At 38.7% G+C, this 27704-nt stretch overlaps 1 protein-coding gene across 1 annotated transcript in view; it reads right to left on the reverse strand.

Annotated features, from left to right (window-relative positions):
• Nucleotides 1-27704, reverse strand: part of NME7 (NME/NM23 family member 7) — a 93885-nt gene that overhangs the window by 52905 nt on the left and 13276 nt on the right. The window contains exons 2-7 of the mRNA XM_062004731.1: nt 22840-22947; nt 19263-19429; nt 14464-14574; nt 10845-10895; nt 8218-8425; nt 4941-5046 (exon numbers count right to left, since the gene is read on the reverse strand). Of these exons, the coding sequence (XP_061860715.1) occupies nt 4941-5046; nt 8218-8425; nt 10845-10895; nt 14464-14574; nt 19263-19429; nt 22840-22947 (751 nt within the window). The remainder of the gene's footprint in view (nt 1-4940; nt 5047-8217; nt 8426-10844; nt 10896-14463; nt 14575-19262; nt 19430-22839; nt 22948-27704) is intronic.

Consider the following 27704-nt stretch of genomic DNA (forward strand, 5'->3'; position numbering starts at 1 on the left):
TGGTCTACAGAGTGCTATTTCTGCTGAGAAAACAGTCAACTTGTAACTCTCCTCAGGGAATTAAACTGAAGTTCATTCACTTTGGTGCATTTATAATTTTGGCTTCTAAGCACTACTGCAACAACTCCAGATCTAACAACATGAGGAGAATTATAAAAAAAACCCAGAATGTCTAAACGATTGCAACTATGACCTTGTATCTGAATTATCAGAGTCTCCAAGCACAAGAAGCAAGTAGGTTACAGAACACAGATCCACACTAAAACTCTCACATTCCTGTGTGACCTGGTTTAGGTGGACCTGTTTTTAGCAGGGGGGTTGGACTAGATGATTTCCAAAAGTCCCTTCCAACCCCATGGATGATTTCCAAAAGTCCCTTCCAACTTAATTTTATGAATTCTATTAAGTCCTACAAACCTAATCAACACACTGAGGAGCTGTGCTTACTAGTTACCACCCTCTTTAACTGAAAACTGGCCTTAGGAGAAGAGAATAAAGAGGCTAAAATACACTGAAAAGTTTCTAGAAGGGTCAAACCACATCTTGCCTCCACAACACAGCTCCAGTCAGAACAAGTCTGAATGAAGGAGAATCAATTGCTTTTGCATTCTTCCAGTTCCCAATAAAGAGGAATTGGACTGCTCTTGCAAACCCTCTTCAGAGTTAAAATACAATCATCTCACCACTGCCAACTTTGCATTCAGACAGGGAAGTACTCCAGAAGGAGCCTTTAGAGAATGATCTAAAGCCATCCAGTCTTACATTGCCTTCAATGGCCTTCCCAGTTGGTTTTCCATCTCTGATCCACCACAGAAGATGTTATGCTGACAGCAGACTGACTAAACAGCTATTGCCTTACTTCTTTAAGAGGCGTGTATGACACACATTCCTAGAGAGCCAGCGATACCAACCCTCCAGCATTACCAGCACCCTTTGACAGCTGAAGTTAAACTTTGCATAACTCCCTCAACACCCTGTATCATACACGCTGTATTATAGTCCAGGGTTCCTCTGCAGCTTGGCAGACATTTTTGGTACTCACACTTAGAGGACTCACACAGGAGTGCTGTGCCAGGTTCTGCTTTAGGTGGTCTGGCTTTGCTGCTGTGGCTGCCAAGCAACAGGTCTTTCTGCACACCTGGCAGAAGAGAGATGGTCGGCAAGGCCAGACATAAAGCCACAGTGATTTTCCACTAAAAATGGATAGGAACCCCTATAAACCCTCTACAGTAATCAAAGTCAGTTTCTAAGAAAGGTCTCTGTTCAAGAACCAGCCAGCGTAAACTAGAGATTAGACTCAGCCTTTTGACAGCAAGACAAACCTGCTGAAAAGCCTCCTAGTTTACAGCTGTGGTTAAAGCAAATGATCCTCCAGGATGGAAAAATAGAAGACTTTTCTTTCTATGAATCAGTTATGCAAGAGAATCTGGAGGAAAAAAGAAACACCAGGAAAAAGGACAGGAAAACAAAATTCAACTCACTGATTCAGTCTAATGTTTCTGCGGAAATGAAAGACTAAAGCTCTGTATAAGCTCAACTATATAAGTGAAACTTCATGTAACTGTAAATGTGTAATGAGCAAATTATATTCATGGTAATTAGATAATCAAGTTCAAAGTCTCAACAGCTCATAGGAAACAGGGAAAAGGTTTATATTTAGATACTCAATACTGAAAATCTGTGGAGCACAAATCAAATCTGCAATGCATAAAAGGCTTTGCTGCTTTGACCCACCATAAATTCCTCTTCATGTCTCTGCCTCTTGCCAAACCACCTTTCCACACTCATGACCATACAAGATTTCCTTCCCTCTCCAGCTTCTGTGTTTCCACTTACATTCTCTCCACCAGAAACAGCAGCGTGGACAACCACAGCTACAAGCACTGTTACTGAGGGTAAGCAAGTTACTTATTTTTAAGACAATGCAGTCTCCTACATGAAATTTTGTCCAAAAAGGCAGCTCACTAGTTGCTATAGCACCTACTTCAACTGATGTACAGCAGATGTTGCTAGTACAACCAGAATGTCTTGGGTATTGCTGAACACAGTTGCTAACAGCCATTAAAAGGGAGACAAGATGAGCAGGGCCTCTCCTCTCTGTCATGGATCACTGTACCCAAACAGTCAGCCATTCATTTCTCAAACCTTCTGCCAACAGAGGCACAATCCATGGGGCCAACCTGCTCCACCATCATGTCTCTGCCCTCCAATGTCTAAAAGCCAAGCTTCTCCCTTCTTGTCTGCTTCTTTCAGACAGGCAGCTGGGACTTCTCCTGAGCAGATTGATTGGTCCTCCCAAACTCTTTCAGCACACTATTCCCTGATTCCAAAACAGTCTGCGCATGGAAGGAGAAATGGTGGCATTTCCATAGAGACAGCCTGCCACTGCCACACAGCATGCTCCAAACTTTAAAAGCTTTCAAATCTACAAGACGCAAAGGCTATCTTCTTTTAGCTTTAAAACAGGCAGTTTAATGATAACAGAATAATTTCAGAATTAAGACTCCCAAAAACTTGCAAAGTAAGTGTGCACCTCTCTACTCTGTCATATGTTTCCTCCAACTGTGACAATACTAAATGCTTTATAAGAAGACCAAAGGTACCAAAAGAGATGTCACTCGGTGATTTTTTTGTTGTTACTCACAAAAACAGGCTGAAGAAAAACATGAGAAAGACTAAGGAAGACAGAAGATAGGCTAAGAAAGCCAAATCCTCTCCCCTACAACACTCCTAGACCATTGAGAGGATGCTGGAGAGTTCCATTTCCTGTAGCCTTTATGAAAAAGGATTCATCACACCTCAAACTGCAGACTGGAACCAGTCCAGTTGGAATATGAAGCCACACCAGTGTTCTCAGCCAAAGGAGGAGGCCACTGCCTAGCCACAGTGACTCTTCCCTTCCCTAAGCCCAACTCCCCACCACAAGCCAGACTTCTGGAAAGTTTTACAAGATGTCCTCAGCCTCATAATCTCTTTAAAAGATGCAGCACCTGTGGAATTTGAAATATTCAAAATAACATATTTGAGAAAACAAGCAGGAGCCACATATCTTCATAAGGTAAAAGCATAGCCAGTCCCTGAATTCCCTCATTCTTGATATTCATTTAAAATCTATAAAATGCTTTGCTGACTTAGAAAAGTCACTTTTGATTTCTTCACTCTGCTAGGGCAGTAATCAAAGTTGTATGGATGAGGAAGGCTTACACAAGGTACACTTTGTCTTTCAAATTTTAGTTGCTCTTTGGCACATGTGGTCTGCCTTTCCAGCCCTCTGGGGTGTAAGAAAAAGGACTATACAGTGGATATTAAGCTCAATTTTAGTCCATTCTTCAGAGTGCTCACATTACAAAGCTACATGTGCACTTAGATGTTCTCTTTATCTCCACTTGTACCTCTTTCTCTCTCACCAACCCCACCTCCTCCAGACACTCACACTCCCAGAGCAGAGTACAAACAGGGCCAGGAATTGTCCCTTGGTGATTCAGAAAAACTATGAAAAGTTCAAGAAAAAGAAAAGACAGAAACTAAATCTACACATACACTATGAAACCTACAGAAATTAAGAAGGCTAAAATTAGGAAGGGACAATCTGAGCTCACTAAGAGAGAGTTTGAGCCCCCATATGTGGTAGAAATTATATCTTAAGTATAAGAAAGCACAGCCCAAGCCACTTTGCTATTCTCACAATCAAATTAAGGACCCCAAAAATTCTGCCAGGGAAAAGTTTGTCTTCTGCAAACATTTAGCAAGGTAAGATCATAGTCCCAGCTGCTGTCCGTAAAAGGAACATTACTCTGTCTTTGCTGCCTGGCAGACTTATCAGTAGCAGATACCACGCAAGGCTTCAAAGAGATAACGGGCATATTATCAGCAGTAAGTTCGAGACTTTTTCTTCTGAAAGCCATTTTTTTTTCTTCAGTGAGCTCTCCAGATACCCCACTTGAGGTGTGAAAGGCCTGGAAACTGCCAAGGCCACTTCTGCTGTTTCCATTCCAGCCATCCACAGAGAAGTGATTAAAACGTTGCGGTGTGCTCTGCATCTTCCTAAGAAAAACCCCAGTGCTCTCACATTGCAATATTTGTATTGCACTCAAAAATACTGTTGCAGTGGCACAGACAAAATATTTTACTGCACTCACTGCTCCTTCACCTAAGTACAGGACCTAAAAGTGAGTTTATTTTTGCATGGTAATAGTGGGGCATTAAACATTTCCAGTATTCATACAGTGAGCTTAAAAAGGCATCCTCCAGCACAGAGACCACCATGGAGTCTATTAAATGTTTTAGGTCTTCAGCTCACTTTCTTAGAGCAAACAAGCCTTTTCGACTTTTTATCCCCACTGTTCATTCACATCAGTACAAACCTCCCTTTGTGAATAGTTTTAATGTAACATGTTACTGCATGAGTGGAAGACCCTGCAAAACAGCCAGGTGTCCTGCTTTCACTCTGCCGTGAGGATGCAAACATCCAGCAGAAACCTCCAGAGTGTGGTGGACAGACAGGAGCAAGGACACGGCAAGCTGTCGCAGTAAGATTCATCAAATCTCATGTATATTTTTATCCTCCTTTTTTTATCTCTCCCTTCTTATTCTGAAATTAATAAGTATCATCATGGAAAGCACACAACCCACTCCTCATGGAAGTGAACTGTAGAGATACTAAAGGTGGATAAAAGACAACTTTTGCATGCATTGTGCTCCTGCAGTCTCATTCTCTAAAAAAGAGGACATAGGAATGATCGTGGATACAATGAAAGTGTCTCCTTCTCTGGAGGTTTTCAAAACCCACTTTGACTCGTTCCTGTGTGACCTTATGTAGGTGGACCTGCCTGAACAGGGGGCTTGGACTGGATGATCTCTAGAGGTCCTTTCCAACCCCTACCACTCTATGATTCTGTGAAGAACACATTGTTTTCATCTCCAGTATCTGCATTGCTTACCTTCGTTAACCGCATGAGGCTTAATAATGCAGCAAGTACAGTTTGTGAATTTTGCACTGTTGACTGGTCCGCGACCTCCACTGGAGGGAAAGAACAACTCCAGCTCCTGAAAACAATTTGATTACATTTTAGGTTTAACTGGAAGCATCCATCAGTTTTTATCGTAGCTAACAACATCTGAAGCATCCATAGTCACAGAGGAGAAATCTTAATTATAGATTTTTGTGGTATAAATACATTTCCCCCCTCCTCCTAATGTTCTCTCAAATATATCTTTCCCTCTTGGGCACCGTGGCACAGTCATAAAAACATTGTTTCAATATTTCTCAAAACAACTTTCTTTTTACTTCTGCAATGCAATCCATTTCCATGGACAGCATTCAAAATGCTACTGCCACAATCCTTTGGTAAGTTTTCTGAATTCTCTTTCTCCTTTCTCAGTACCTTTCCCAAATCCACTCCCATACCTACATATTTTATATTTCCTCTTTTCACATCATCTGTTCCACTATATATGCAAAAACACAGCTACTATCCACTTCTCTGCACATTTTTCTTCCCATACACAAAACTGACTTCCATCCCATTTGTTTATATTTTTCCTTTGTATTAAACAAATAAACTTTGTCTAAAACTCTTGACTCATTCCTCCTGTCTTATTGACCCTTTTTTTTTATCTTACTGAATTGAAGCTGATGAGCTCAATTGCTCTAATTTCTAAGATGAATCAAAACAACCTCTGCCTCTGACCACTTCCTTTCTTCCTATCATCACTATTCATGGTCTTAGACCATACTGGGGTGAGCTTGACAGCCAAGTTTCTTTCCTCAGTGATATTTTTCATTGTTCGCTGCCAGCTTCACACTTGTTACATATCATTTATTCACATATGTTACACAATCTGCCAACTAACATTAGTCAAATGCTCAAAACAAAGATTCCATTTCAGACCTACTGGTCAAATTCAGTAAGAAAATTGATAATTTTTCTATTAAAGGAAATAATAACATCCTAGAAGTAGTACTGCCAAATCTATCTGATTTTTTCCGGTGTAACAATAGCAGTGCTAAAGGTCATTTCCTGGAATTGTCTCATTTAATTTATTAGCTCAATTCAGATGGAATAGACTTAGCCATTTCCCAGTCTTTAGCTCATGACAATCTGATGATTCCTGTAATCCTTACTGGAATAATTATACAATTCAAACTAGTGGATCTTTCAACAGAAGGTAAAATAGCTTTGGTTTTTCTCCTAGCAAACAATTTACAATTTAAGTGGGAATATCTGAGATAAAGGGTTCATTTCCTACATCCTTCTACTAAGGAAATGCTGTATGCTTCAAAGATTTTGTCTAGATTTTTATCTACTCTAAAAACACCAAAATATTTACAGTATTTAACACTTTGTTTCATCCACTGAAAGTCAGTAAAGTAACTAAATAATGCTGAAGGACTAGGATAATGACATGCCTAACTATAACCAAATGTATCCTTAAAGAGAAAATTCTTTTCCTTTCCCTTAATTCCCAACCTAAAGAAATTTCCCAATTGGTCCTGCAAAGAGACACCAGCTTACAATACACCAGAGATGTACTTTCATTTGTCATTTAACAAAAGAATAATGCAGTCTTCCAATTTGACTGTTCAGTTTACAATACATTCAATAAATGTGATCAAGACTTCAGTTTTTCCTTAGAATAGTTTGCTTATCTCCCTTTATCTCATACTTCTTTCTTTCCTGCAAAGCTTTTGCAAGGTGCAGCCAACTAGTTTCCAAGGCAACTGCTACGCAGCCATGTAATACCGGGCCTACTAAATTAAAATAGGCACAGGAGTCTTAAATTCATAATTTTCACTGATTTATTGAAGACTGGTACCCATAACATCATAAAGATGTACACATCTGCAAAAGTTCAGCAAAATAATCCCACAGTCATAAAAATACTGCAGATGAATGGGCCCTCCAAACAGTATTTCAAAAATAATGAAATGCAAAAAGAACAAAGTACACACTTATGCTTCTAATCAAAATTTTATGCTAATAGATACTCTTTCCTATACTCTCACTTCAACAGCTGGCCCAGTTGTCATGGCAGTGCACAGGAACAAAAAGACAAGATTACAAACTTCTGACTATTTTTCTCCATCAGAAAAGATCAAATTTCACCCAAACTCTTTCTGACTGTACCACCTCCATCAAGTCTGTCGGCAGAGAAAGTACTTCGAGTCCAACATACCACTTCTGGTCAAAACCAGAGGCACACAGAGAAGATTCTGCAGCCCGGGAAGGGTGCAGATAAGCGAGATGAGTGCTCAGGCCAGCAGAAAACCACCCATGCTTTGCAGTTAGATTGCTATGCCACACAGCCCAACAACCAGATCAATTCTGCCCTTACCACCAGGATATAACCTCTAGGCACATTTTCTAGTACACTGTACTTGACAATTTATTAGGTATTCTGAAGTAGGTGTCTCTCCAGCTGCGTTGATACATCTGTTCCAATTTAAAGACAGACTAGGATCAAGGAAGCAATAACTGGTATCTTTTCCCCGCTGGTGTAGAACTCAGATACCACAGTGCAATGTCAATCAATCATGAGGTAAACTTTATTCTTGACATCATTTATCAGCCTATCTATCCCAAAACAATTCACACAAATAGTCACCTCTATTCTGTAGAAATGCTGGTAATATCTATCACCCACTCCCAGGGCTTTTTCTAAACATTAAGGAAAGACACACTGCAAATAAAGCAAGAGAGACCTGAGCTCCTCAAAGTCAAGCCTGCTGTATTACCTTTTAAACCACAAAGCACTACAAAGTGGCCTATTTTCATAATTAATCATTCTGAACAAGAACGGCAGAGGAAAAGTAGGTTGCAGGCAGAGGAATAGAGAGAACTGTGGAGGAGAACAGATAAGCAAAACACAGGAGGGCACAAAAGGATTTAATTGTTTAATCCCTTCCTTTTATGATCAACATTGGTAGGCTATAGGCAGATTACGCAGACGATGCAACTAACTCAACACTTGTGATGTACAGAAGTCATTAAAAATGACCAGGCATACTCTTCTGATCGAAGTACCCAAGGTTCTCCTTTGAGACAGAGACAAACAAGATTTCTGCTTTCAGACACTTTGTTTTTCCAAGTTAAAAAGGATCCATGAAGAATATCTAAACTAGTTCTGAAGTGGAGGGAAAAAATGAGGAATTCCTGATCCAGCTGTTACCAGATAAAGTAAAAATAAGCCTCAGTCAAAAAACAGTCAAAAACTTACTTGAGCAGCTGAAGCAACTGAATCTGGGCCATGAGCTGCATTTCTTAGGCCATCATGTCCAAAGTTCACTCTAATGCTGTCTGATGCATCAGTCTGAGCCACTGCAGAGTTTGCTGACCCCAGTAATGTTTTCCATTTACAGACTGCATCGTCTCCTAAGATTTCCATAGCAACAATGGGGCCACTTGTTATAAACTGGAGAAGCTCACTGCAAAATGGAAACAGTACATGGTGATCCACAATACAAAACAAAACCAATAAAAACATATGATACAGTGGAGATGCTCTGAACTCAACTCAGCAAAGCCTGGAGCAACCTGATCTAACTTTGAAGTTGTCTCTACTTTGAGGAAAAGGTTGGACTGGGTCATGTGCAGACACTCCTCTCTTACTATGGCTGTAAAAAAAGAATCAAATAATATAAATTCACTCAAGCTACTTGTGTAGCTGTTAGATTTCAAAAGAATTTTTAAAAGATCGGTACTGGCAACAGTGCAAGAGAAGCTGCTAACCATTTGTAACCATTTGTCTGACAGGACAATGCCAAGCCTGTCTCTTCTGTACAGCGGCATTTCAGGATTTTCACATGTGACCTGTATGTGTTCCCTGCTGACATCACCTCAGCACTGCTGTCAGAATGGATTACTCCACTGCCCCGTGGATCATTCCTGTGGGTTTTGTCCAGTCAAAAACCAAAATGGGAGAGAACAGAGAAGCAAGATTTGGAAAGCTTGTGCAGGAGAGGGGATTTAACCACGAAGTGAGTTATTATATCCTGGTCTAAACAGAAGTCAATTGATTTTAATGGGATGAATGTGAGTAAGGAGAAGAGACTGTCAGGAGCAGCCTGCTTCCTGCCCTAGCCAGCCCACTTACATGGAAAGCCACCACCTAAAATTAGAAAGCCAAAGGTTCTATTCAAAAACTAACCAAAACATCATATCTATAATTCTGTATATTCACAAAACATGCCTGCCTTTTCACTGTGTTGTCTGGACAGAATCAACAAAGGAGAAAGTTGACTCAATACTTTTTGAACTACTTTTTTAAGAAAGAGCTTTACATAATTGTAACGGTGAATGTGTACACTCCTCTGACCATCTTCTGCAATTATGCAATGATCAGTAGGCAAGAGAAGAGAAATCCTACTTTGCTAAAGGAACACTATTAGAACTATGAAAAGGTACACAAATATAAACAAACTACACAGGAAAAAGCTATAGAAACTTCAGTCCTGTTGCTCAGAGACTGCTTCTTTAGGATGCACTTAAATGGCTTACACATACATACATTCAAGAAGAAAACAATTTCTACAACACTGGTTATTCTGCAGACCGATCATAAACTTTAAATTTTTTTAATTAAGTTCATTTAATCTCAACTTCTTTTCCAAACAAGTAGAATTGCTATTTTTCCCTGCTATTCACTAGACTTACATCAACTAATGAACTTGCAAAGTAAATATGAATTTAAAGATGAATAATAAAATGTTAAATATGAGTCAGAGATTTTCCATTTCACTGCCCTGAAGGTTCTTGTTCTGTTTGATTTCTAATGCTTTATAACTATATGTTTCTAATTTAGAGAAAAATCCTACACAGAAGACATAGCAAAAAGGACTCCAGGACAGGAGACAGGCACATCACAGTGGACAAAGCCTACAGAGTTCCTCAGATAATTACCATTAGTATAGACAGACATCTGCAAAATAACACTGCAGGCAAAATTCCTGCTTATTTATCAACATATTCAAACAGGCTTACTCAGCAAACAAAAGGCAATTCTAAATCTTCCTCTGATCTCTAACTTGGTCAGACACAGCCTGGGGCCATGTCTCTGTGAAGGACCTGAGTTTAGATTCACAATAAATCAGTTGCTGTTGCAGAAGAGCACCTGGCAGATCCTAATACTCAAGCACTTCATGACATTACTGAAAACGTGTCTTTTGACCAAGTTAGTGCAAACCCAGGTTCCAATATGGCTGAAAAACATAAAGCAGAGCTGCACTGTCTTCCTCAAAGCGGCAGATCACCAAATCCAAAGGGAGGAAAATTTGCCTGTTGGCACTTTCAGGCAAAGAAGAAATTGCAGTCTCTGAGTCATAAGCATCTATCTGCTCACTTATGGAAAGACTTAAGTTTTTTCATGTTAGGTGGAGCAGTCTAGCAAAATGGAAGTTTGATGCTTTGTCTACAGACATCTACAAACAGGGTAGCAGTAGTGTAGACAACTGCCCCAGGCACTATCCTTTCAGTTACTTGTGATTCAGAGTATTTGCTACCAAATCAGTTCTCACAGCTAAGTGTTCTCCCCTAATTCTCATTACCTGTAAGCCCCACCCTGATCCTCAAGATGCTCCTTCTCTTGGCTTTGAAGTTTGGCCTTGCTAGGAGCATTTTCCCTTGTGAGAGACCAAAGACATTCCCCTGATATCAGGCTGTAAAGACTGTGAGTTAAAACCCTGAATTCCTGACTCTGTCCCTGGAGGAAGAAGAACAGGGTGCATAGTTTGCAAAGGGCTCCACTCAACTAAAGCAAGTTCTGATGCAGCACCAAATACAGTACATGAATCCTGTGCATTCAATAAATAAGCTTAATACATGCCAAGATGAAACTGATATACCTACTTATAAAAAGGTTTTGACTGATGGTCTACGTAGAAATCAGCTGCTTCTTTTCTGGAAAAGTAAAAACACGTAGATATAGATATTTGCACACACACACATATATACATATAAACCCCCCTGAAAATCACAATCTATCCTTCATCAACATGTTTCTACAGGTAGTATCTTCCCCAGTTGGACGGCTTATGGGGTGTGCATGCCTAGAAACAAAAACTCCATTTAACTTTCTGTTACATTTTGCGTTACTACAGGTGTAACGTGTAGCTGACGACTCCTTACGCTCCTGCTTTCAGGCCTGTGACATGGACTTTTAGGGTCACTGATGGCCCTCACATTCTCAGGTTGAAAAACAAACATAGCATGTCACCTTCTTGCCAAGCCATTCACTGTTACATTTTCATTTTCCATGTCAGTTTAGTATGTATGTTGGTTAATGAAGTTTGGTTTGAAAGCATAAACAATTTATCTTCTTCTCTGGAACTTATTTCCTTATCGAGGTTAGTGTTTGATTACAATGATGCACAACAGAGCATTGCATAACTTGGTTCCTATTCAGTATCTTCAAAGGTTACAAACCACATAGGCAGCACACAATATCCTCCAGATTAAAACTTGTTTTAACCAACACTTTCCAACTTGAAAACTCAATTTGGTCTTGCACTGTCCCTTGGGGAACACAACAGCTACTACACATTGCTTTCTCCCAAAGCAAGGGGGCTTCTGTGACAAGGGGCATTCCTTACATCGCCAGGCAAATAAAGGCCATCGGGCATACACAATATGTTTGTATCATAGCTGTTACTTAGCCTTTACTCTGGTACTGGAAACAAAAAAAGATACCCATTTCAGACAGAGTGGTGGCCCTCTCCAAGTTCTGCATTGCCCAATTACATGAGTTTCAGGGCCCATAGTGCAGACCCACCATTCATCCACCAGTGGACACACCATTGTGCAGCTTTTCGCTCCACCACTGCCTGAAGCTAGTCGGTCTACTCTTTTCTCTGCTTTCTCTCTGTCTGCTTCTCACGTTTAACTCTTACTTTTATTGCACTGCTTTTTCTACATAGCAACAGCTAGAAAAATCCATGGAGGTTTTAAGTCTAGCCTTGTTATCTTGTAGTTTCAAAATTCTAGTTGAAAAGCACAGGCTTGGTCTTGGCTTGCTCCAAGTCCCAGTGTGTACCACTTTCTGGAATTTGTGAAGAAAGACAAGCTCTTCAGGAGGACTGATGAGTGAAAGAAAGCAGTATTGCACACCCTCAGTCTGGATACAAAGTTCTTAATCAAAGCAGAGCTGCAGGAAGACTAAAAGATTCCCACTTGGAAAATTGTTTTTACCTGCAGAAACAGTCTTCTAATTTTCTCTGGTCTCCATGATTTTGCTTACTCTGAACAGCTCTTTACTGCAAAAGATTACCTGCATATTTTTCAAATTATAGATTCCATCTATGAACAAAGGCATGGTTCTGTCACCTGCAATGGAACTTGTCACATCTCTCTCCCATTTACAGAAAAGACTTAAGCCCAAGATTGCCAGAGGAAAGAAATAACCTCAAATAGAGTCTAAAATTAATTCAATTTTCACAGTCTTGAAAAATACTTGAACAGTCACAGCTTTTCTATCAAAGTGACTACCAGAACTGAATAATTCCTGGTTTTTTGCTTTCAGCTCAGTGTAAGTACAAGCCATTCAAAACTCAAAAGATTTTCATTGGCCAAACAGCTCATATGCTTTCCTTCCATTTCTTAACTAAGGCAGAAACATGATTTAAAAATTATGCAAGTCACAGGAACTCTCACAATCTCAAGCTTCAAATCTAAACTCTGCAAACAGTATAAATTTTTGTTTACCATTTCACCAGAAAATCCTCTTCTGCAACTAATTCACCAAATAATTTTGGAATATGAAAAAGGTATGCAAACAGATTAAGTCTTATCATTTCTGAAAGCAAAGAAATGCTTGAGGGATCTATTTCTGAAACTCTGAGCTCTGAGCTCTACTCCTCAGTTAAGAATTCCTGTTGCAACAAATAAAAAACTGTAATGCTGTATGACAGTTTCTTTTTCATTTCATCTTTCTCATTAGTCTTCTGCCTTAAACAAGTGGAAAAAAGTATCTGGGAATAATAGATTGAACGGACATATGATTAAATGAAGAGACTAGAGAGCTGACCTATCAAAGCAGGTGCCTGCCCTCATTGGCTACAATTTTTACAGAGGGCATGAATCTACTTAACAGTGATTGCCAGACAAATGTCAGTAATGATCTCTTTAAAGCAGTAGATGACGATGCTGGTTTGAACAAGCATGCCTGCAGAGATCTAAGGGTAAGACACTTTGGCAAAGCCATCGTTCTGTCATTTTAAAATGGCACAATCCCAAGAAACAGAGTATACAGAATGCAGAGAAAGCACAGATACTCAAGACATTATTTTAAATATAATTAATAATTATTTTCAATTTTATAAGCAAGTAGAAAATTTTATATGGAGATGGGTAATAAAACTTTAAGTCTCAAAGTTTCTTCCCTTCACTGTGAGTCAACTCTAAAGCACATGACTTGGCTCAACAGTTTTTCAAGTTCTCAGATAGACATTGAAATAAAGATCCACCCAACAAAACATTTCAGGATCAAATATCTCAGACTGTAGAAGAGAAAGCCAAAAATACTGACTTGAAAGACACTGTGATTTGTAAATCAGCATTAGAAACCTGACTGAACTCATGAACTGGATTTGTTTGAGGGTGGATCTGAGGAGAGTATCATCAAATTCTACAGCAGGTGAATATGGAGACAAGAGGAGAGAGTCGCATAATTGTTGTATTGATATTTCAGAAAGCCAAAAAGGTTTTGAAGTAGGGGAAACTTCTTCCTGACCTCACATAGAAACCATAAGAATACATGGAAATGGTACTACATAAGTAAGACAGACAGCCTTTCTTTTCAGAGACCTTGTATATGAACAGGTTTACCAAAGCAGCAAGTGAGAAATAGTGTAGTAACTTTGGGGAAGCTTTCTAGGGTAAACAAATTATGATTTTTTTCCTCTGCAGTATGCCTTTTTAAAAATCTTGTAGCTCAACAAGATAAGTAGACAACAGTAAAGGCTGGGAGGGATTAGGAAGATACACAAGTAAAATGTCTCCAATCCCGCAACATCAGATCACTTGCTTTGCCTGGGACTTACAGTCATTAAAAAGCAAACAAGTTTGGGTTCTGAGAGCAGAAACTGAGACAAAGGATTTACTGAGTGAACCAAATACTTTAAAAACCGTGCTGTTATAGTCAGCAATATGGTTTGTATCAGGAAGCCACAAGATGAGGACATACAGATGTATTAGAAGTAAACACTGATGAATTGCTAAAGCTATGGTAGTCACCTTGGATTCATACAGAGACATTACATATTTAGTCACCCATACTAATTTGCATTTTAATACTTAGCTTAATTCTCTACATGTCTTCAGAAACCTACATGATTATGAAACTGATGAGTCTTCCCTCTTATTACTCACTGGAATGGATTTGATGTGTGGAACAACACAAGATAGCTTCAGAGAAGGTTCTTAACTGCAAAAAATCACAGATACAATAGAACTAACCTTAAAAATTCCTTACCTTGAAAGCACCATCATTTTGGCCTTAGTTATTGTAAATCCTGCATCAATAATGATATCAATTAATTCTCCCATCTTGGGCACTCCATCAGGTTTAATCAAAGCCAGAGTTCTGAGGGGGGAAAAAAGAAAAAAAGAAAAAAGTGGAGACATACAGACAACACTACTTTCCTTAGAGCATTTCGTGTACATGTTGACTCTATATTCAGACAAAAAAACATCACATCAAAGAGAGAAATTCTGCCACAGTTAAACACTCTAGTCCTGGTGTCTCATCAATTTCCACGCTGCTCCTGAATGCCTGCACAAGACATTATTCTGATAAAAACAAGCTTTGCACATTACAATTTCCTTGGCTTTCTAACCCAAGTCAGCCCACAGTGTTCCACCAGCCATCATTATTTACTGGTTTCTCCCTTCACTGTCAGAGCAAACAATTTGACCGCTTCTTCCTTAGCTAGTGTATATCTCTATAGCTCCTGCCTCATGGCTCCAGCTTAGAACACAACTGATTTGTTAATGTCTCCCTATGCTTGCTCAGCTCCTTTTTTTTTTCCCTAATATTATGTATTTTCATAATGTTACATCATTATGTACATAAAAATGAAGCTGTTACAAATTCCTACTTAAAAATGCTACTTAAATGTATGCCTCTTCCATAAAACTCTCAGGGAAATGATTGCTTCATTATTACTTTTTAAATATTTGGAGGTCTCAACACGAAGAAGGTCTTATTGTGCTTGGCACAGTACAAACATTTCACAGTATACAATTTGCATGCCAAATAGCTGACACTGTTAATAGACACAATAAAAGGTTGGCAGAGGAGGTATTACGTCTCTTATATTGACTGACAGCTATATTCTAAGGGACATCAATCCGAAAAATCTCTACACTCTCCCCCACATACTTGTTTCCAAGTACATTCCGTTTTCTTGATAATTATCTTTTTATACTGTACATTCCCAGGGCCGGGACTGTTTTATTAGTGTGCTTTGCATAGCACCAAGTACACCATCAGCACTAAACATATTATTAATCGAAAATAACAAGCATCAAAAGAAGGTCTGTAAAATGGCATTTTCTATTTGCATTCATCTTGTGGTGAGTCAGCTTCAAATGTGCCCAGCTTACAAATCATCAGATTTATTCAACCCTGTAACTCAAGAAACCTCACATCTCTGACAATCCTAAAGAGCTCTTTCTGTCTTTTACACAGTTTCCAGTAATGAAGGCTACTCAAGATAGCCCCACCTTTAGCTCTGTCTTCAGATTAGGAAAGGCAAATCTCTGGCCAACATTCAGCTACAATTTGCCAGCATACTCCACGCAGCCTATGGCCTGCAGCCTATGGTCTGCAGCTTGCTCTCCTCTTCTCCAAGTATTTCACAGCTCCACCTCCTTTTCTGATATTGTTTTGCAGGTGGCACACCCTGCCATATGATTTGAGGTGCATGACAGGAAGCAGCTGCGTGCTCGACCGATGACATGTACCCGCCTGGTCGTGCAATGCACAACATGCAGCCTGGCATAAGAGGTTCTCAGCTCTGTCCTTTACCATGAACAGTAAGGATCAAACCACTGCAATGAGATCTCCAGGGCCATTTGCACTTCCCTGAGGAATACTTTTTTTAATCTATGTTATTACACGGGCTATTTGAGACTGACTGCTAATCCTTGAAATAAATTGTCCCTTACTTTTCTCACTTCAAGATTTCTAGTAAAACTGTAACTCTTAGCAATATGTAATGAAATATTGCATGATGAAGCAACTTACCTAGAAGATGTTAATAGAAACTGCAATGAGTAACATTTGTTTTTCTAATACTGATAAATAAACATTTCAGCATCAGCTCCTGAGAGGTATGCAGGGTAGGAAAAGTATAACTCAGGATGTTGAACACTTTCTGGGATTGGATTTTGATTCATGTGTCCTATTTTTAGTTTTAATTAGGAATATGTTTCTTGCGGTTTGACATCATAAAAACGACAGAGAACATTTTGAAATAGTTTTATGTCTAGGAACAAAGGAGAAAGAATGAAAATTAAGCTCATTTGCTTATACTTTCAGAGGGACTGTACAACAGTACCACAATGAGTGCTGAAACAACACAAGACGGGAACTGATCAAAGGAACACTGCACAAGGCACACTGTGACTATGCTTTTGAGATCTACTTATTTCTAATAATAGGACTGTTGCATCTACAGTAGCTTATGTATTGTAGGGGAAGAGACACAGATTATGCCAATGACTAGAAGCATAAGAATAACATACTCCAAATAAAAACCGAATTCCAATACTTCTGGTTGAGACACAAGTTTTCTAACACTATTTTCAAATCCAGTGATATTAACTGACTCTTTAGTTTACAACAAACAGGACACACTAGTCAGCCAAACGTTTGCCTCCAGTTGCAGACTGTAGTGACAGACTACAGAAATCCCTGTCCTACACCAGTGATTCCTTGTGTGGTATATTGTAAGCAAGCACATGCTTACTTACCCATTTTAGTCATCCTTTGTCATAATTTCCCTATGACATGCTGGGAGGGGAGCAAGGAAAATGAACATTTAAATATGGCTGCATGTAATAACTGACACAAGACTTGGGAAAAGTAGGTGTAGAAATTGAAACTCCATAGAATCACCTTAATAATTTTTGCCTAATTGTAGAAAAGGCCTGTGTAAATCTAGCCTCTTTTTACACATCTATTTTTGGACCTTATGTACCTACAGTCACAATCACTCGCTTTACTGATAAAAGTCCCCAATTCAAAACATTCAAGATTTTTTATATACATTCCTCAGTCTTTCTCAAAGGTCTTTGCTGAGTCTATCTGTATACATTTTCTGTGACCAAAGAGTGTACTTCCAAAGCTGAACTAAACTGCTGACAGTCCTGTATAGCACAAAGACAAGAAAAAGACAGAGAAATATTCTGCCTCATGTAACATCCTTAAAATTATTAATTGAATTCCAACTACAGATTATTTTAGGCATTAGTCACAGACTGCAGAAATCTCATTGTATCTATTTAAATAATAACTGCTGTAAAACCTCCTACAAACAAGTCAAAAAGACAAATAACTCGTATGTAACTGTTTTACCCAAGGACTCTTAATTTGACCCTGTTTATACAGTGAAAGCTTCTGTGAAGAAACTGGATTTTGAGGATTCCCTGCTTGTCTAAGGCACCTTTCACTATGTTCCTTTGGGCTATTCTGAATATGTAACACCACTTGCATATCTATGTTATCTTTCAGTCGACATTCCTAAAATATTTTCCAAACAGCTGACATGTCATAAATTCCCCTCCTTCTTTCCTTTTGTAGAGCAGTACAAAATTTCACCCCCTCCCAGGACCACTTTATTGACACAAATACAGTGGTACTGTATAGGCAACAACCTCCTTTACAAGAAGAAGAAAACATCATTTTATCACAAGCTGCCATATCCACGTATAACTGCATCAGCAACAGCCCTTATGCCAGTTTAGGCAGTGCAGAAAATACACAACCATAAAAACTTACACTGATACAAAAAACATAAGACAGATATAATCTCAAGGCTTTACCGATGAACAGAGAGAGCAGATACATATACAAAAGCTATTCTCTGATGTTCTCCATCTCCTTTGCTACTCTTCTACCGTGCCCAACCCAGCTTGGAGAAGTAATTCCCTCTAGAAAGATATTATGGCTGTCATTTCCACAGCAATGTTTTTGTGAGGTTAAGACAAAGACATGTGTTAAAACCTGCAACTCTTCCCGTATGCCTGGTTACTCGCAACTCTCCATAAAGAGTTCAAAATAAGCACACTTAGTGGGAGTAAGAAAGTAGGTACATAGGGTTCACTGGAACATCACACTTAAAGAAACATTCTGTCATCTTTTTTTTCTGAAAAAAGATGGAGTAAATTATCAAAAGTTATTAATTTGTAAATTCAGAAATTACCTGTGTCACATTCAAATCAGATTTAAATTCCTTGTAAATTAATCCTATTGTCATATTTGTCATCTTTGTTCTTAGATGGTCTCTTAATGTCTTTTCCAAAGAAACTCTTCCAACCAGAAAGAGATGAGAAGTCTTATTTCCATACATCATAAACAAAACTTGTCTTAACAGACAAGCCTATAGCTTTTATTGACAGTCTCACTCTGTATTTCCTGTCCTCATGCACGCAGAATTTAGGAGATGCTGAAAAAATTCTCAGAATAAATTCTCCACAGTGGGGAAAAAAATGGAGAAATGGCAATGAGCCTCTCTCACTCCTGTTCCTACCATTTTCAGTTGCTACTATTAACACAGAGTACATCTGATTAATAAGGCACTAGGCTTCTGCTCAGATCTCAGATAGGTGCTAATTTTGCAAGATTCATTCCAGCACACATCAGGGTTACCATATCAATTCTGCCCCCAGAGAAGCCAGAAATCACAAAAATCCTATTGCTGCCCATCCCGGAGGAGTAACAAAGGTGAACAGGATGCTCTGTTTTCCTCCTCCTTCTCTTCTTTCCCAAGAGACCTAGAGCAAGCAGCAGCTGACACGTTTGAGAAGCTAGCCTTGAAGATTTTCAGGTAACAATAGCAGTCGTGGGTTTGCCCACAAGCAGGGGCTCATTTGCTTCTCTTCATTCACTCCAGCTATCAGTATGCCAGATCACTTCAAACTGCACTTAAACTTGTAGCTATCTCCTCCTCTCCCTGTAGCACAGAAAACTTATCCCATTTCCAGCAAAGAACAACTACTTTGAAACCCCAACCACAGAGGAAGATATCAAAAAGCATGCTCTCTTACCTCTCTCTGCGACTCCCCAGCTTGCGGGCTGTATACTGATCCCCATAGTCCACTAAGGACAGGTGACGGGAAAAGACGGTGATTTTGTTGCCCACAAATAAATCCTCAAGGTGTAAGCTCTCGTACTTGGTGCGCTTCAGGAAGGTGCGACGGTTCTTCACGTCGTACTGTGGAGAAAAGATGATTAAAATCTGCTGCAGCAAGAGATTTCAACGGTGTGCAAGTGCCACAGAATTTTTACTCTACCTTCAGACATTCCCATAGTACTGGGAAAGTAGAATCCGATCACTAAATTGGTTCTTAACCCTTTGAACTTACAGGTGTATCAGGAAAGCTCGGACAACCAAAGCACATCTACAAATTTATTCCATTTAAATAGTCTCAAGCTGTTGGCTATCTTTGCATTTTTTATTTTTGCATGTGCTCGTGCTAAATCAAGCTGTGATAAGTGGTCCAGGTGCCCAGTGGATATCTTTGCCTAGTCTCACTGAGATAGCCCCCTAGCAGATCTATGCTGTTTCACAGACCAATGGCTCCCACCAGGAACGATCAAGATACACGCTGTGGCAGGTCTCCTCTTCGGGGCACCATTCCAGTGATACTACGCTTTATTTCACCGCATAGACTCGGAATTAAGGATGGATGGATGATTGTAACACTGGGTTGAGATGTTCTCACTGCCTAGAGCTGCAAGCTCAACAGCTTGTCAAGACAATTCAGCTACATACCATCATACCAAGCTAGAAGCAAGATGTTAATATGTAGTTTTCTGGGTGGGCTGGCAAAGCACAAAAGGCAACCGGCTAAACTGTTTCTTTGCTACATGTAGGTATTACAGATGCCATCCGTTTCCCAGGGAAATGGAATCCTGTGAAAGAAAGAGTTTTGTCCTCCTCAGGTCAAACTTCCCCTTCTCTGTCTTGAATTATGTGTACTGTCCCCCACTGCAATGGTGTAAGGACCAGAATAGCATTTAAAAAAGAACATCAGTCTCAAAAATTTTGGAGGAAAAAAAATAATGGAGAGTGAAATTACACACTTCCCCATGTTCTGAAATGTGTGAATGCATTTCTCTCCTAGAAGGGTAGAAGAATGGTAACTTTTTCTAAATAGCCAAAACTTTGCAGATCAGAGAATATCCCTTTCTGCTGAGGCAGGACTACAAGGAAAATTCCTTCCCTGTCTTTAACTCCTCATAGATGCTCCTACTAAGTGTCCTCAATTCAAGTGCAGTAGGGACTGAAATGACAATATGCTGAGGAAAAAAAAAATAAATAAATCACTTGAATTCTGCTGCTTGCTTCTTCCTGCACTTTGCCAGGGTGCTATTAACTGTCTCAACCATATTTGAATTCTTCAATATCTTACTAAGAATCTGAACGTTTCCTCAGTTATCTCACTAACAGTTGTTAGAGAGGCCCTCTGAGCTGTTTGTCTCTTCTCAAGCAGAAGATAAAGGGTGGGGGTGAGCATTTACCCATGTTAAATAATTTCTTTGGAGTGGAATTTTGGATCTGTTTAAAACGCCTTTTTATAAAGTGAATGACAGGTAACAGCAGAAGAAATATAAGATTGTTCAGACTGCTCATCCCCTGTCCATGTACCTGCAGAAGTAAATTACCAAAACCAAAATAGTTCTCTGCTAAGAATGCGTCTTTAAAAAAGTTTTTTTTCCTCTCTTTTTAGGAAATGTCCTGCAGAGAGAACAGTTGTTGAGGTTTTAAGAATACCCCAGAGGCATTTTTAACTATGGAAAATTCAGCAAATGGGACATCTCTTTGTAAAAAAAATACAATTTGATCATAAGAGATGATGAATGTTCTTGGACAAGACTCTATGTTGTCTTCTTCCAGCTGCAATGCAAACTGGAAGCTTGTCTCATTAGTCCCACTTTCTACTATCATTTTTCTTCACAGGAACGAAGGTATGAGAGACTGAGAAAGAAAAGGAAAGCTGAGGACTTCAACAACACTGCTCCACCCTCAGCTGAGGTGCGTAACAAAGGAGAGCTATTGTCACAGAGGCAGGAAAGGAGATGAAACACTTTTTGTGCTAGCAAGGAGAAGTGGGCTTATATCCCTTACTTCCTTCTCCTCAGGTAATTTAGAGGTAAGTGTGGGCTGTCATATCCTCAAGAAGATACCAAATGATACAGAAGAATGAGGCAGTAATATGAAAGAATCACCAAATTCTGCAGAAATTTTAAAAAGATAATTCAAAATTTCATCTCTGTCCACAAACTCACCCTCAGAAGGGATTTTGAGATATTCTTATATGCATTTTTTTGTTTTAGCTTCACACACAGTCCATATACACTCATGACTACATACACATCATGCTATCTTAACCGAAGAGCACACTTCTAAAAGATTGCAGTCTACAAGCCGTAAGTATTTAATGTTGAACGCATTAAGAAGCTCAAGAACACCTTGAAAGCTCTTGGTTTTGAAACATCTAGGTGAAATGAACAACAATTTTGCCAGCCTACACATGGCTGCGTAGGAAGATTATTACGGCTCCTGACTGATTAACTAAATTGTCTCTGGGAAATCAAAAATAAAAATCCACCCTTTCTGACAACTGTGCACACACAGACAGCATACAAAGAACTAACTTCAAAGGCACATCATTATAGTGTTTATTTAAAGAGACTACCAGAAAGAAGTGCAAAGCACATCTCCTCTTGCAGATGAGTACCATGGTTTCAGTGAGGAGTAGTTTGGGTAAAAAAGGCAGATTCCACTAGCTTTCTTTTTTCTTAATTTGATGTTTAGAGCAGCAAAATTACAATTTGATAATGAAATTACTAGATGTGAACATCCAAATCTTGGCTATTCTCAAATCTCTAGATTTTCCTTAAAAAAAAAAAAAATCACAAAAGAACAGTCCAAACCATTCACTCATTCCTAAAAGGAGGCACCAAGCATTGGTTAGTTTATTAGGGTTATCTTTACAGTACATATTACATTTATATATATATGCCTGCTACTGCAAAATGCCTGCAACCTGCTATCAATAAATAGTGCATATTAGTTGTATGAACCACAAGTCAGAAAGATGTGTCCAAGCACCACTGATGGAAAAATTTAGGTCCCACTGTCGGAAATATCCTTCCTTTCAAGTAAATGAAGACCAATTTACCACTTTTTCTACTATGATAAGACTCTTTTGCATTTTAATCTTCAGAGACTTCTGGAATTCCTGCTGAAGCTTATTCCCTTCTTTGGAGTCAGCTTCAATTTCTGTTTCTCAAGGACTAGGTTAGTGTTAGTGAGTTTAAATTCTGAAACCCAAGCAGAGATTGAGTGAAAAGAAGATTTGAGAAAATGGAGCTCTCCATACAAAAGCAAGCTTTAAGGAAAAAAAAATCATAAATGTGGAAGCTATTCCACATGCTTCACTGTAAACTTGTATCTTTGCTTTCCTTTTCGTTTTAGAAATGGAGCAAGATGCATTTAAAATTACATTTTCTTTACCTGGAAAATGAATAGGCATAGGCAGTTGCTTGTCATTTTACAAACTGTTTAACTGGATATTACACTTATAACAATAGATTTTTCCTTTCTTTCATTTTTACCATTTCAATTGATCCATCTTTTGGATAATACAGAAGTTCATAACGCCGAAAGAGTGAAGCATTCGGGTCATACCATTCAGCAGTGAAAGCAAATCTGTCATCTTGACTCTGGAAAATGAAAAGGAGAGAGAAGAGATATTACAGAATGTATGTATGTTTTGTGTGGTTTTACACACAAATAAATAACAGATACAAGGCAGTTATCAGAAAAGAAAAAAAAAACCCTAGTAAATGCACTTGCACACTCTGCATATCATCTTCTGCCTACCACAGCTGGCGATATCTTTTCACTTGTTAGCTACCTCTGTTAATGACGAGATAAACATATTCAAGTTAAGGACAAGCCTGATTACCTACTTCACTTCCTGAAATCTACATAAAGCATAAATAGCCTCATCTCATTTACAACTCATTTTCTGCCCCTAAGGAGCATGACAAGAAAGTTAGACCGCAATGACTCAAAAACTGTAGCTATATGCATAGCTTTTCTCCACTCTTCATCCTTCTGAGGATAATCTCTTAGAGACAAGCAAGCACAAAAGAGACGCAATGTACGTGGACGTGCAGTTCTAACACCTCTTAGTGGTCCGTGTCTTTTAGCTCTTGATATTGCAACATCAGTTATTTAATAGTTGTTGGTCAAAGCTCTAAATTTTTATTTTCCACACCTCCTCTAAATCTGATTGCTGTTCCTGAGGGTAAGCATGTTCTTGTCACAGGCTTCCACTCTTTAGATGTACTTGTACTCTTCTGACACATCTTAAACATTTCAGTGCCACCGAGAGTTTAAGCTGAAGCTGTGCAGGCCTTTTGAGTCCTTCAGATTTCAGAAAACAGTAGAATTTCAGTTCTTTCAAAGACTACTCAATAAGCAACAAGACAGAAAGAGTTCCTGTGGGCTTCCACAGCTATTCTGGAATACCAGCAGGAGAATTATAATACTTTTCCTAGTGAGTGCAAACCTATAGACATAGAAACATTAAAAAACTCCAACCTAAACCAAACCAATAACAGTGACCTTGCTTTTGTTGTCAGTGCATTTCTGTCTTTCAGCATTTTCAACTTAAAATTGACTTAGGACTAAGTGCTTTTGCAGGTTGAAGTCCTAATGCAAGCAGCAGCAGGAAAGAACGAGATAATGAAGAACAATTTCAGAATTTTACGATGTGATGAATACTTGTACCTGTCCAGTTGAAAACATCAAGGCAAGTGCCCCAGACCCCTATCAGCCCTTATGTTACTCCCACACTGCAAAACAAAGACATGATTATATCACAGAAAGACTTATGCAGTGGGGGTAGCAAAGCTTTCATTTCTAACAGTAGAAATCTGTACAGTACTGAAAGCTTTACTTACATGAGCTACTTGAACTTCTGTGTTACCTCCACATTGCATGCTGCAGTCTTTGCCAATACTAAAACTCTTGGTTTAGGTGCAGCATTCAGCACAGAAGCTTCCTAGGGAGTTAGCCTGGTTTCTGGCTCTTACTTACACTAGACACGTTTCTTCATTGTTACTGCAATTGTCCTGCACATATGTAAACCAGAACGGATTCTTTCTTATGTCAAAACTCACACCTTGATTTTGCTATATAGTCATGTCATTGGCCATAAGTAATACTAAGTGTTGGCAGACAATAATAAATGTCTTATTTCAACCCTGATCTTAAATACATTCATACTGCCAGAAGATAAAACATTTGATCAATTATCTTCAAAATCTTGCCAAGAACAGATGCTAGAGAGAAGCAGTCTCTACCAAAGAGGTTGCCTATAATGAAAACCAGTTCTGTTTCTAGAATACTACCTCCAGAAACTGACTAGTAATATATAAGAGTAAAAACAAATGCACCATCCTTTATCAATGCCTCCTCATAACATGAAGATAGATATAATTGCACCAGTTCATGCTACCTGTTTCATACTATAGAATCACTCTCAAATGTATTTTCTAAGTAGCAGTTGCCAGAGGAGGTATTAATTTTCATTGGAGTAAAACTTTAAAAATTTCCAAATGCTTACTTGTCTCAAGGAAGGCCTGTATTTATGAGAACAAGCAAAGAAAACATCATTAGATTTTTCACTTAGTCACCAGTACCGGTCATCAGCACCTTCTTGTTTACAGTGAGAAACTGCATTCTGTGTCCTGTCTAGTAAAAAAATGGTCTGTTTCTTTTCTTTTAACACAATCTTACAACCAAGGTTCACTTGAAATTCATTTTATAAGATTCTACTCTTTGTCCAAGCTATTTACATTTGTTTTTTGGCAAGTTCTGCTGGCCACTGCTTCTTATTCAGATGAATGGCAGAAATGACCATTCTGTATTATCTTATTTTGGCATTGTAAACAAAAGCAAGGTAATAAACGCTACTTAAACTTGTAAAACACTGCAGAGCTAACCCCCAAATGCCCAGTAGTATTACCAGTAAGCAGGAAAAGTTACATTTATTATTATTTAGTATCTGGAAGTTATGGAAAGCCAAAAGTTTTCTGAAACAACCTAAAGAAAGTCTGTGAAGCTTCTCCTGGGCCATAACTAGAGTTTCCTCTCCTTTATAGACATAAAATTATCACAATAAGTATTTCTAAATTCAAGGAACAATATCAAAATAAAACTTAAGAGCTTATGGAAAATGCCGCAAAAATAATTGGAAGCGGATTATGTTTGTCAAGAGGTAGATTGTTTCAGAGGCACACACTTCAAAATGAAGAAATTCAGTATTAAAAGCCAACTAAAGACCCCAACAAACAAGTACAATGTAAAACACAGCAGGATTGTAATTTTGCTATTGCATTACCATGCAAATAGTCTTAAACCATATAGAAGACAATTCTATATACAATCATGTCATGGAGTAATGTGAACATATTCTGGTGTGCACTTGCCAGACCAGATTGTAAAACTGCCACTCCAAGTCATCAAAAACTCAAGCAAATATAAATCATATGTTTTAAGAAGTGAGCACATACTGAACTCCAAGTATATTTTTTAAAATGAGAATTGAGACTTTTGTTTACTTATTTAATGCAGAAGTAGGATCTTAAAGGCAAAAATCAAACACAAAAACGAGACCACTTCCTGTCACATATTCTAAGGATGGATTGCAATAGAATTTTAAGTCTTCATGGCCCTAAAATTATTGTTCATGAACATTCACTTTCAATCATTTTACTGCTCAATCAACAGAACTGCTACAGCAAACAACTTTCTTATATACACTTTCACAGCTGTGCCCTAGACTGCAATGTGAGAAAGAGTCTCAAAGATAAGAAAGTACTATGGCAGACATAGTAAGTTTCATCCTCGGCTTCTATTCATCATCCTAACAAAGGAAACTCAGAGAGAAAATAATTGTCCAGAGCAGAGTGGTTAGAGACCAACAATGACCTGTCAGGTGATACCGTGTTCAGTACAATGAAATTCTCCAGACCAATTCTGAATCCTGAACCCTTGGCCAGAGCACTCAAGTATCTCATTACCCCAAAAACCAGCTAGTAAAATTGCATCACTGTGAACAGCTGGAGTAGTAACAAATCAAGCGCATCTATAAATACATAGACAATTTGTGCTTTAAAGAAGTAGTTTCCATTCATTTCTGTACTATAACCTCATTAAAATCACCTATACCTTCTGCTATCAAGAATAGACAACTAGCCAAGAAATATTTAATGGAGGAGACATAACTTTTCTGAACTTTTCACATCAGTGTAAAAATTACCAACATTAAAAAACCCACTAGTGATTATGCACTTTATATTTACATATTGATAGTTTTAGAGCAGCTCTTTCTAGAACAATTTTTACAGCCTCTAGTAAAATCTAGGGCCATTGAAATCAGTGATGTCTAAAGTTCATCTACTATGAACATGGAAATAATATTTTTCTATCTTCCCTTTACAAGCTGCACAGAAAAACACTTGGATGCATGTGTAGGTTTTGCTATATTACAGGTTTTTGTTTATATTAGTATGTGTGAATATGCAGTAGGATGGTTCTGTGCACGAGTAACATCTTTTGAATTACAGCTGAATTTTAAAAAAATAAGTTTTGTACTTAGTTCCAAAAGTGAGTGTGGAAGCAGTCATTCTTAGCTACCATGGGGCTAAGTTCTAGAAGCTAAATTCAAGCATTTTCGAAGGAACAGAGCTTACAAAAAGCTGCTGCAGAGTGAAATGGTTTGTCTGTCAAGGAGGCTCATAACCAGAAAGCAGAATGCTTAGCAAGTTGGACAGAAGATGATCTCTTGTCCTGCAAACCTTTTAGACTTCCAACGGGCTTCTGTTCTACATTAAAACAAAAGATCCTTCAAAGCTTTTCCTGAGAAGTAACAGTGGTAGAACAGCAGCTCCAGGACTAAGAAACTTGCATGTGAAGGTAGAGAAACAACTTTACCCCTCTGATTTGAACCACGCAGAACATAAGTCTGCATCTGGTTTTCCAGGCATCAAGATGCATCCTGACTGCCACACTATTTTACTATTCTGGGGTGAGTACCGCTGTCCTCTTCCTCTAGCTTTGACTAGAAATTTCACCCTTGAGTTTCTCTTACAATGAAGAACACAGGGAATCAGGACTTGTTTTTCCTGTTGGTCACATGCACTCTCAGACTTACCACAGCCTAAGGGAAAGGCAGTTCAAATTATTCCCCTCGCTATTATATGTGCAACATATTTTTGCTAGGATCCTGCCTTTTGCATGACTTTCTTTTTTTCCACTATACAGATAATTGTCCCATCTGTAAGCTTGCAGTTAGCGTTTTTTTCTGCCAGTTTGACACTTCGTGCTTTTGAGCTGTAATCTCCATGATTTGTAATTGACTGGAAACAACTACCTGTGCTTAAACTACTCATCAGCCTGTGATGTA

The sequence above is a fragment of the Colius striatus genome, chromosome 1 (assembly GCF_028858725.1).
Source record: "Colius striatus isolate bColStr4 chromosome 1, bColStr4.1.hap1, whole genome shotgun sequence".
Taxonomy (NCBI): domain Eukaryota; kingdom Metazoa; phylum Chordata; class Aves; order Coliiformes; family Coliidae; genus Colius; species Colius striatus.